At 46.6% G+C, this 12,465-nt stretch overlaps 1 protein-coding gene across 1 annotated transcript; it reads left to right on the top strand.

Annotated features, from left to right (window-relative positions):
* Nucleotides 1,804-6,567, top strand: LOC8081508 (oxysterol-binding protein-related protein 3A). Its single transcript, XM_002468060.2, has 10 exons — nucleotides 1,804-2,225; nucleotides 2,949-3,042; nucleotides 3,827-3,943; nucleotides 4,419-4,491; nucleotides 4,573-4,691; nucleotides 4,791-4,912; nucleotides 5,080-5,256; nucleotides 5,506-5,650; nucleotides 5,750-5,928; nucleotides 6,044-6,567. The coding sequence occupies exons 1-10, from the start codon at nucleotides 2,113-2,115 to the stop codon at nucleotides 6,288-6,290; spliced, it is 1,386 nt and encodes a 461-aa protein (XP_002468105.1). The 5' UTR covers nucleotides 1,804-2,112; the 3' UTR covers nucleotides 6,291-6,567.

Raw genomic sequence — 12,465 nt, 5'->3', positions numbered from 1 at the left:
AGTGCATTTGCTTTGGTTGATTTGCATCTAATAGCACTAGTTTTTTCATTTAAGCTTTGGATTTTTTTGGTACTCTTGATGGTTATTGTCACCTAGATGGCTTGGTGATTGAAGGATCGTCGAGGGACTAGTCATTCATCGTTGGCTACCTTTGATCAGTGATTTGTAAGGGGCTCTTGTGCTCACCTCGTGGGAGATCATGAAGAGAACAACTCTGATGAAATGCTCGAGGCTAGTTGGAGTGCTCCTTGTTGATTGATTCTTGCGGCACTCATGTTGAGGGTCAAGCTTCATTGGGTTGTTAGTGTGTGAATCAACATATCGAGGCTCGTCTTATTAATAAAAACGTATATGTTGCCAGCAAACGATCAAACCAGGGTACGTCGAGTCAGAGCGCCCGCGTCGCCGTGTCCACCATGTCCCTTCCCCGTCTCAGCACACACGCAGGCAAGTTGGAAGTTGGGTAGGAGGGCGACCGGCGGCGGGCGGCGTTTGCCGCGCTCGAGCCAGCGCGTGGAGCAGCTGCGCTGCGCCCTGCCCCTGCGCGTGCGCCTAGCTCCCGGAGGAAGCCAAAACGTCAAGCTACACTACAGCTACAGGCCTACCGACTCACGGGTCACACGCGTGGGCACGGCTGGCGGCGAGCGTCGCGGCGCCACGCCGCTACGTCAGGTGATTGCATTCATGCAGCAGTCGGCAACCACCCATCGCAGCGTCGGTTGATGACAGACCACTACTGGACTGGCCCGTCGATCGGTCTCATGCATACTCCGATGATGAGTTGCTCAATTGCAGTAGGATCACCGCCCAAGTGCTTAAAGCCTCCTCCGCTCCGGCGACAACGATGCGTCGATCGATCACATACGGACGTACCACCTCCGGCTGCATGGTGGGTTCAGCGGCGCACCGGCGCCGGCAATGTGGCAAAGACTCCATGGGCCTAGGAAATGGACGATGCTGAAAAGAAGCTGGACTGGACAGGCGAGATCATTATCGATCTGGGCCAGAGAGAGAACTCGGTGACGTTGCAGCCAGGACCAAATTGACGAACATATCTGGCCCAGCGGGAAGGTTTGGGCCTACTGGGTTGGATAATCCACTGAACAGTCAGGTCCAACGCGGCGGCGTGTGCGTACGCTATTGGCCCACAGAAACGCTCACGGCCCCAACGTTTTTCCAGCGAAGCTTCGGCGGCATCCAGCTTTCGCATGTGCGAGACTGGGCGAGGAGGAATCGGGGAAGGGTTAGCCGTTTTGGCACTGTGCGATGCAGGCATGATAGTAGATCGTGCACCACCTCAAAAGGCCGGAAGGATCCACAGATTTTCTACACGGCCAGGTCATTAGGAATCATCACAATAACGAAACATCGCTGTCCTGTTTCAGCATTGACTTTATTCCCTTCCATCCAGCAAGGAAAGGTTATAGTAGCAGAGTTGGCTTAACATAGCAATCCAATAAAAAAAAATGTGATGTTCGAGTTAAAATCATTAGGATGATCTCCTTGGAAAATTTATACACATATAAGCGGTATTATTCGTTATATCAGTCTTCTAAAATATATATGTCCATTTTTCAAAATGGTGTAGGAAACAAATTTAGTTGAAACTTGAAAATCCATCTTTTCAGAGTTTGGAACTACATCGTGTAATAAAAAAAGTTAAAACGTCTTGGATGGATAAAGAGAGGCACAAACGATCATGGAGGAGTTGAGGAGGGCATCGTGGTCATCTCGCCACCCACGTTGCGCCGCGCTCGGCCCGGTTCGTTAATACCGCCAGTCCACCACTGCCTGTGCTGTGCCTGGCCTTTGGAGGAGTCCTGGGCGGCTTGACCTGACCAAACCCCCCGGCCCCCGCCCGCCGGCCTGCCCTTTCCCGTGCTCTAGTCCTCCCGCGACCGTTCCAAATTCCTCCTCGCGTTCGTATTCCACGCGGCGACGTCGCCATCGCGGCCGCCGCTCCCCCTTCCTTCCTTCGCCTATACGTAGGAGGTAGCCGCTGCGGCCGCCTCCCCAAACCCAAACCCTAAGCCTTTCCCTCCCACGCACGCGCGCGGCTCCCTCTCTGCTGCGCCGCGGCTCGCTTGACCTGACCCCCGCAGATCGCCGGCGATGGGATCCAAGGACCAGGGCGGAGGGGCCGCCTCCTCGGGCGGCGGCTTCTTCTCGTCGTTCGCCGCCGGCATGCGCAGCTGGGGCACCGCCGTCCACAAATCCGTCAACGGGTTAGTCCTCCGCCCACCTGCTTCCTCTCCTCCCCTCAGATCCGCATCGCTCTACCTGTTAGAGCTCTGCCTGAGCTGATCGGCGGTGATCGTGGCCTCTCCACCTTGTGATCTGATGCTCCTGCGTCGGATCCCAGCTGCTGCTGCTGATTCCACTCGGTGATCCTGGTGAACTGCGAGTCGAGTGTTTCCGCTTAACTTCCAAGCTTCGGTATTTAGTAGCGGTATAGATGTGTATGATTCGATCAGTAGCTTTCGAATTATGATACAGTGATATATGTGCTACTTATGTGATGCCATATATTCTCACTTAGAGTGATAAGTGGATGATTGGTTGAATGATAATTCCTTATATGTATCTAGCAGTATCTAACATGTGATGCTTTCAAGTGTACACGTTATGTACATGCGCAATATGAAGTTTCTATGATGTGATCTGTACTGAATTCAATGCCAAAAGTTCATCCTAGATTTTAGTTCAGCCTACTTCAATATGGTCCTCCTTTGATATGCACAACATCTGTTGCCTCTTCTCTTTTCCCTAAGTTTAGCCTTTTACTCCACTTTGTTCTTAGGCTTTGCCTTTGTAGACTTGAATTTTCACGAAATGCATGTGGTCAGTGGGCTGTCATTGGCCTTCTATGCAAAGATATTGTTCTGTAGTAAATAGGATGGCTTTCTGTTACTTGATATTTTGTAACAGCTGTTATGCAATGTCTGTAGGCTGCTTGGTTATGAAGGCCTTGAAGTTATTAACCCTGATGGAGGCACAGATGATGCTGAAGAAGAAGCTTTGAGGGGACGATGGAAGCAGGAGGTAAGGAAATGTGAATCATCATCGAATAATGTATTACTAGAAAGTCATGAGAATAAATTTTATTTGAACAATAGCTGCAAACTGGGAGGGTGTTCTGCATGGATATCCAGTCTTCATGGGAAATTGATTGGTTTTGTGTGTTCTTTTTTCAATCTGGTGGAGCAAAGTTCGATAGCATCAACAAATGTAAATTTCGTGTAAACTTTTGTGTTCAAATCAGCGTACTGAACTAAAAAGATACCTCAAAGTCAAAGCTGAAGAAAATGCACTTTTTTTTTTCTGCCAAAATAGTTCCTTATAAGTTCCACTTCCCGTTTTTTTATTTGGGCTTCAAAAAGTTTACAGCTATATTCTACTTCTACACTTTTGGATGTCACAAAGCTCTTAAATATGCCACATGGTTGGCCACAGTGTGATGTTTAAATTGGCTAAACAGCAGTTTAGACAAAAAAGTGCCCACAACCACATATTTAAAGTAGTCCTGTTACCTTTGCAGGCTTGCTCGTAGGTCATGAAGTAGAGAGTAACTTGGTTTAAATACTTTATCTTTTGATTTTGACAAATATAATTTGGCATGAACATGGATTTTGAAGGTTATACTCTAAAATGCAGTCTCACTACATTATTGACTCATGAAAAATTCTGTTTTCTTATTATATGATTATGTTTAGTAGAATCTATGATTTTACGATCATAGTAGTTATGATCCTACTATTTACGATCCTTGGAGTTCCGATCCGATTCAGCATCACGATTTTAACAAGCATGTGCGGTTAATTTGCAGGATCGTGATAGCTATTGGAAGATGATGCACAAGTACATAGGATCAGATGTTACATCACTTGTGACACTTCCAGTCATAATTTTTGAGCCAATGACAATGCTTCAGAAAATGGCCGAGGTTTGTACTATGTTCTGAATTAGACTTCTTGAGATTTACACTGCCCATCTACACATGAAGGATGTGTCTGCAATTGTTTGGTCCTTGTCGCCTTTAAAAAAAAATATTTTATGCATGAACTGTATACAGTGCTGTAGCAATTTCCCCCTTCACCAAATTACTTATGTATAAGGCCAGAAGACCTTACAAGCTACCTTATGGTTGTTTGGTAGCAGTTATTTGTATGGCAAACTCTTGATGTCGTGTTTCTGTGTTCTGCTGTAGAAATTAGGGTAACTGTAATGCCTTGAGTCCAATAATAAAAAACATGGAGCTAAATAATCTAATGCGACCCAGTTATTGGATGGCGTTAGAAGTTTTGATTTGGTCACCTGTTATGTGATACAAGTATCTTCCGATTCTTTACTGAGTCTCATACAGAAAATAACTTTTTGTCATGCTTGCTAATGTTTTTACCTGTTCCTACTGAATGCAGTTGATGGAATACTGTGAATTGTTAGACAAAGCAGATGAATGTGAGGATCCGTACATGCGTATGGTTTATGCTTGTGAGTCTTCTCCTTCCCTTACCTTGTGCACCATTCTATGCCATATCATGGTTGACTGAGTTGTTAATCAACTTATTTCAGCTACATGGGCTGTTTCGGTGTACTTTGCGTATCAGCGCACGTGGAAGCCTTTTAATCCAATCCTTGGAGAGACTTATGAGATGGTTAACCACCAGGGCATTACATTTCTTGCTGAGCAGGTCGGTGATACGAATGTCATTGCAGATATCTTGAATGGAGACAACTTTGTCAACAAGTTTTGCTAATTATTATGCATTTTTGTACCCTTCTTTTCTCAGGTAAGCCATCACCCCCCAATGGGTGTTGCTCATTGTGAGAATGAGCATTTTACTTATGATATCACGTCTAAGTTGAGGACCAAGTTCTTGGGAAATTCTGTGGAAATTTACCCAGTTGGAAGGTGAATTTTTAGAATTGTATTTTTTTTCTTGGAGATCTGTATGCATTGAAAATCTTTTGAGCTATCTAAGCTAATGGAATAAAATGCAAACCTTTTTGAAGGCTGAATTGGGACCAGTTATGTAAATCAGTAAATCTAACCCTTGTAATATAATTTCCATGTCACAGGACAAGAGTGACACTAAAAAAATCTGGTGTCGTGTTGGATTTGGTGCCGCCACTAACAAAGGTTAACAACCTGATATTTGGACGCACTTGGGTTGATACTCCTGGAGAGATGGTCATGACAAACCTGACAACTGGAGACAAAGTTGTGCTATATTTCCAGCCATGCGGCTGGTTTGGGTATGATTTTGGCCATCAATTTATTCTTGCATTGTGGTTTGTTGGCAGTTTCTGTTGCCAAATTATTCAGTTTCAGTACTAGCTTTTACGCATGTACTGTTTGCTGGAAGAGTTGTGCAGTTAATTATTCAGTTTCAGTACTAACTTGCTTTTAGGCATTTACTGTTTGCTGGAAGGGTTGTGCAGTTAATTCAATTCTTTTGTTGTTTTATTGTAGTTCTCAGTCCAGTTTGTACCCTAACATTTCAGGGCTGGCCGTTATGAGGTGGATGGGTATGTGTACAGTGCAGCGGAAGAACCCAAAATAATGATTACAGGGAAATGGAACAAATCTCTGAGTTACCAACCATGTGACCAAGAAGGCGATCCTCTTCCAGGCACGGAGCTGAAGGAGGTCATACTTTCTTTCACTTATATATCCACAAGATGCGAAGCCGGTCACAAATTTGTGGATAACTGATGTACTGAACTGGTCATACTTAACTTACTGCAGATCTGGAGAGTTGCTCCTGCCCCACAGGGCGACAAGTATCAGTACACACACTTTGCACACAAAATAAACAGCTTTGACACAGCACCTAAGAAGCTGTTGGCATCTGATTCGCGGTTGAGACCTGATAGATATGCCCTCGAGAAGGGTGACATGTCTAAGTCTGGCGCAGAGAAGAGCAGGTACTTTTCCCTTTCCTCTTCTCTGCTTTATGATTGTAATTGGAATTTCGAACGGCCCATGTGCTGCCTGCCTTCAGTTTTGACATCACCCCTGAGTTTCTCTGCAAACTTTCAGGCTTGAGGAACAACAAAGAGCTGAGAAAAGAACTCGAGATGCCAAGGGCGAGCAATTTACTCCAAGATGGTTCAACATGACAGATGTGGTTGCTCCTACACCGTGGGGTGACCTGGAAATTTATGAATACAACGGCAAATACACAGAGTACCGGGCTGCCATAGACAGCTCCAGTGTCACCGGCGAGACAGATGTGACTTCAACCGAGTTCAACCCATGGCAATATGGTAGCTCATCTTCTCAATGATTCTCCTTGGCCAGAAGCTGCCATGCCATGTCTATGCTCATTGTGTAAAATGCTTCCAGGCCTGGCCTTGCTGGTTTGTTGTGCCATCAGCGGTTTTCGTGCCCTTGTAGTATCAATGACCTTCCCCTTTCCCTTCAATGCTACAATTATCCAGGAAGTGGTGTATTTTATGTAGTCCATGTACTGTCGTAAATCTAGCAGAAATTGCAGAGTTTCCTTGAGCCGTTGGGTGGTTGTATTTATGCGTGATTACTGATGAACAGGAGCTGTGTTGTCAGTTGTGCTTGATCTGCGACTAGCCCCGCCGCGCCTGTGTATACTGCAGTGGAGTAGGGTGGTCTGCCCTCCCTGCAGCAGCAGAGATCCCAGGGTTTCCTTGTGTTGTAGGGTGGTAGTATTTACGCTTGATGAGCAAAAGTTAACGACGCTGTTACGGTTGTAGAGCGCTACGTTTGATGTGGGACTAGCCTTTTTCCTTGCTGCACTGTGGAGTCAGGTGGTCTGTCATCATCTGTGCAAAAGGTGAAACCACAGGCCCGGCGTAGCGTTTGAACTGTGTACTTGATCTGATCGGAGAGGCCGGCAAGATTGGGTGATTAGATAGTGAATGACAAGCGGTTTGTGGGTCATTGTGTTCGATGGGGGCGGCACTAATTGCACTGTTTGGTGATGAATGAGGCAGTGGACCTGTGTGCGCGCCTGCCCTTGGCGTCTTGCATAGCTGCGTCTGGTACAGGCCCCCACACTACACGGTCCAGTTTCACCAAATGCCAAGTACTCAAGCAGTGCCTTGGGCTATACTGTGCTTATGTTACTATATGCTCAACGGATCACTTGGCTGTCTTCAGAGCTGAAGAATACAGAAAAAAAAAAAACCAATGAGCTATTTATTCCTTACAGGAGCTCAGAAGTCAGAAATTCTCACGTTCCGCGACTCTGAAGAAACTTGGAAAACGTGTGAATCTTTGTAAATTTGGAAAGTAACTAGTAGACGTTCCCAGTTCACTTGGACCTTCATTCAGACCCACCTTACATACGCATCTCAGGCCAACTCCTCGGCCTAGTTGTGAATTCTCTCTGTTTTTTTAGTATAGAGATATAATGGAACTCTGAATTCTCATAGATTGGAGGTTAATAACAGCTCCTCCTTTGCCTAGCTGAAACTAGAATTCCACGAAAAAAAACGGGAAAAGGCAAATAAAACGGACGAGACGATAACGGTCACGTGCAGTGCGTCGCGAACGGCGAACAAGGAACGGATGGAACGGAAGGCTCGAGGAACGGTGTCCACTAGTCCCTCCTGAAGATGTGTCTGATGATTGGATCAAGCACGGAAGGAGGCGCGGGCTCCCTCGCTCGGTGGTCCTCCCTAGTCCCTCCACTCCAATTCAGATCACTTCTCGCGCGCCAAGCCAAACGCCAATCCCGACGCGCGCGCGGGCTCGCCACGAGACGAGACGCTGCAGCAGCTACGAGCTACCGGGGAGGAGCTCCGGACCGGCGAACGACGATGCCGCGCTCGCTTTTGCTACCAGCACACATCACACGTCGTCCGTCGTTGTCACTGACGATCGGGACTCGAGAGCCGGTTCCGAGCGCACGAAATTCGCGGCGGTTTTGCGAGCAAGGAACAACAAGCTCAGCTCGGCTTCTTGCGTGGAGTGGCCGCTGTCCACAGTCCACTTGTGCTGTGGCCTAAATTGAGGTTTTACCTGAAGAAGGCGTGGTTCTGTGGTTGGATCCAACATGCATGGAGACGGGAGGAGCTTGGCGCCTAACCTAACCCAAGTACCCATTACCCAACCCAACCCAGACCCAACGCAACGTAATCTGTCGCTCTCCCGCTCTAGCTGGACGGCCACCATCCCCATCCGTCCCCAACCCAGCCGGAACCACTTCCGTCAGGGTCGGTCAGGCCTCTCTAGCTCCAGAGAGAGAGAGAGAGAGGGACGATGGACCACTCGCCGGCCACGCACACCCTTCCCTACCTTGGACAGCATCTTTGGGCTACGTGACGCTCCACTCTTTCCCCTCGGACTGAGACGGCGCGGACGCCGCACATTTCGTTCGTTTCCTCTGTCCCGCGGTAAAACCATCGCCGTCACCTAAAGGGGAGAAACAAAAGATGACAGCCAAGTTTACACAAATTTGGCAGTTGATCGAGGTCGAGGCGGGTTGCAACACCGAAAATCAAAATTTGGTGTTCCAGTAGTCTACAACGACATCGAAGAGCAGCACCTGCAACATCGCCTGAAACAATGGAAACAGAAGGTCTGGAACAAAATTTAGCTTAATCAACAACCGTGGCCTAGCGCTAGAACATGGACCGCGTCGCGAGCACGTTGGGTACACCCTGTTCCGCTTGGCCCATGCCGGGCGGCCGGGGCTGGGGGCTGCCCCGCCACCGCGCCCTGAAGTGAACTGGAAGCGCACACGGGACAGCGCGGCGCACGAGCGGGGACGCGCGCGGCCGGCAACGACACATGAGTACATGACATGACTCCCATGACGCGCCAAGGCCGGGCACTGGCATTGCCATTGCCACTGCCACCAAACCACCACGCACCGACCCGCCGCCCGTCTCGTTGCTAACCTACCTGGGCAATGCCAGCCATCTCCGCCCGCTTTTTTTTTTTCACTGGATTGCGTTGGGTTGGCACGGCAAAGCGTCGTCCTCCCCTCCACCTCCGTCGGCACGTGTGCCGCGCTGGCCCGGCACGAGTCCACCTCGCTCTTCCCGATTGGGTTCATCGGCTTTGGTGGCTTGGCTATTTGGCGCGGAGATGCATATATCAGGGATGTAGAGAGCTATGGGAGGGGACCAGCTAGCTTCGCCGGAGCTTAGTTTGTTTGGAAGAAAAAGGGAGAGAAATGTTTTGAATGCCACATGCGTCCATGTGTACTTGGAGGCGACGAATTATTGGCTCCAACTTGGATGCATGGATGGATGGATCGACATATGGATGAGAATCGGGCGAGGCACTGTCGTCCGTATCCATCCACTCCGGAAGTGGGACGCAAAAATTCTCAAACTTTTTGGGATCAGAACTGCTGGGCCTTCAATAGATCCAGGCTCAACGCCTTATCTACTACGGAGTACTAACCAAAAACCAGTGATTCTGTTTGGAACGGCAGGAAATTTATAGGATTGCAAGTGAGCTCTTCGTCAAAAATAACCACCTCAATGATTTTGACCCAAACATGCATGGCCTGATGATCAGCATCTTGGAGATTGAGAACCTCACCATGCAGATGTCTCTCTCACCTGCCTCTCAGTGTCCACGGCTGTATAAACAGAAACAAAACACGCATCAACAAGAATTCGAAGCACAGTTGTTTCTCTGTTCCTTTATCGGATCTGTCGGCTCTCATTGTGTGCCGTTAGATGTGGGGCCTGCCTGCGGGACTGCATTGCATGATGGAATCTCTGCATGGACACATCAGCCATCAGACAGCCTTGCTACTAATCTAATCTAATCTCAAACCTTAGCAGCAGCTTAATCCAGATGCAACAGCAGCCACTTAAACTAGCATTTTTTGCAGCTGGTTCCTGGAACCACACCCCACTTGCACTCACTAAGTCGTCACAACTCACAACTGTACTCCACGCCAGGTAGTCAGTAATCACTACATGTCAATTTAGCTGTAAATTCGTCTTCATCACCCTTTTCCCCCACAAAACAGATGGGTTGGATGTGACCCAAGAAAAAGGATTAAAGGATACAACACCCTTCCTGAATCCTTCTAAGGTCCGTTTGAATGAACTAAGGAAAAGAAGGAACGCAAAGTGGAATAAGTGCCTGCGAAGTCAGCACACTAGTACTCCTCCAAATTTATGGATTTATTACCTTTTTGTTTCTTTAATTGCAATTATGTTCCTCAATTATTGCCATGCTGATTTTGTTTGTCTGCTCTTCGAGTTCAATAAGAAGAGATCTGGAGAGATAATATTAGATCTGGATCGACCGCCATTTAAAATACACATCCAATCATATTGTTTAGCAAAATATGCCTTTTCAGCCGAATACTTTAACCTTGAACTTTTTCTGAGGAAACAACGGCAACCATGAACATTAAGCGTCCAGACAATAAACGCCCAGCAGCGTCCAGAGACTACATTTTCCATCATTTCTAAAGAAGGAATAATTCCTCTTTGTTACCTTGCATGTGATCTGATTACAGCTCTTTGTCCATTAAGCGTATCGACCGGTCCATGTGATTTCCCAACCTGGCTACATTTGCTCAACAAAAAAGAGAGTAAAAAAGGCCAATGGGAGATGAAAGACCATATATCCATATTAATTAATTGTTTGATACCTTGATCTCTCATGGGCTAGCTAGCTAGCTAGGGGGGTGACTTATCATAAGCGTGACCTGTTCCTCCGGCAAGCAACAACCTGTTCTTGTAGAGTAGCATGTGACATGAGGGCTCCCTTCACATGACGGCTTACTTTCCCACTAATATATACGGAGAAAACCAGACTGTTAGTTTTGTAATCTCTTGTCTTTGCTTTAAACAACAAAAAATATTGATCTACCAAGTGGGCATTTGTTTACACATTAGTACTATCCTACTTTGAAAAGATAGCAAGGAATTTGGGAAGTATATTCATGCTAGTTGGAGGTAGGGCAGCTAGGTAGCTCTCACATTGTTAATCTCTCTGCGACAATGGCACTGGTGGGCAGTCTTAGGTAGGAGATAGCTAGGCATCACATCCAGATCAAGGTGACAGGGCACCATTACAGATAAAATAATTCTGTCCTGTGTTAATTTGCTAAAAAAAGAATCAGCCATTTTTGGAGATGTTCACTTTAAAAAAGTCAACTTATTGGTCTCCTTCCGTCGCTCTGTTAGCAAAAAGGCTAAGAGCGAGGTGATGCATGGAACGTCACTCTCAATAGTAATCCCCACAAATTCAGTGGTTCCTGATGGATGCAGAAATAACATCTTGCAGCAATTTTAGTCGGTGGTATGACATTATCTGATTTGCCATGGTTTTTTTTGTTTTCTATACACAATTAACTCTTATAGTACCATCTTGGTCTTTCATAAAAAAGATAAAACAACAGTACTGTCTGAACTCCCCCAAACCGACACTAAAACCTTAACCATTCTGAATATATTTTTGCAGATTTTTAATTGGAAAAGTAGAGGTTAGAGTAGATTTTGCACCCACAGGGACAAGATCCTCCACTCCCCCCAAGGCAGCAACCAAGAAGAAGCCCCTTTTGATAAGCATGTGATCAGCCCACTGGAGCTCACACCTGCCATGTGAGCCATCTTTACTTGTTAAACCCTCTCATGAACCCTCCTACCCCAATGATCCAATGGCTCATTTCCACAATAAACATTTATGAGAAGAAATAGACTATACTAGTACAAAAGAAAAAAAAACAAATACTGGCTAGTAGCATTAATATATATAATATAATAGTAAAATGGGAAGCATGCATCTTTCCCCCCATCTCTTGTCTTAGTCGAGAAGTTGGTGAGATCAGTGGCATCAGCTACTTCTCCACAGGATAGACAACCAATGTGATGCACGCCTCATTATTCCCTTTCTTCCTCCATGGATGGGGCCCTAATTAGAGGGGAGGAATCTCTTAATGATTGCCCAATTTGTTACTAATACTTTCTGGCAGTACCATAGGATCCGTGGTCAGTAGAGTACCGATGATGCTCTGCTAGCTCTCTGATCTCACCTCCCATAAAGCACCCATGTACTGTTCCCTGCGACCGCTAATTTTCAGTGCTCTGAATTTCTCAAGGGTGTGTTAGAATTAGAAGTTAGAACATGCTGATATGTGCTTCAAAACTTCATCATTGGAGTCTGAAGTCTGAACCATCCGGACCGGATTTGTTATAATGTCCTGTTACTAGATAGATAGAACAGATAATTTTCAATATGGTTGTTGTTGCATTATTTAGAGTGACCATAGCATCGATCTTCCTCTTTTTTATTTTGGGACGAAGATTGGCAACCACCACCAGCCGATTCTGACCATCCAACAGATGGGCCGCCCGTCAATACGAGCTCGCCCAATGCAAGAGCTGACATTATTATTATCGTTGTTGTTATTGCGCAGCACAGATCTGAGGGCGACTGTGACCTTTCCTATTTTTTGAAGCGTGCTATGATTGATTGCGGTTAGATGATGAAACATACTCGACGCG

This window comes from Sorghum bicolor, chromosome 1 (genome assembly GCF_000003195.3).
Source record: "Sorghum bicolor cultivar BTx623 chromosome 1, Sorghum_bicolor_NCBIv3, whole genome shotgun sequence".
Lineage (NCBI taxonomy): Eukaryota > Viridiplantae > Streptophyta > Magnoliopsida > Poales > Poaceae > Sorghum > Sorghum bicolor.
This window is presented reverse-complemented; position numbering and strand designations above follow the sequence as displayed.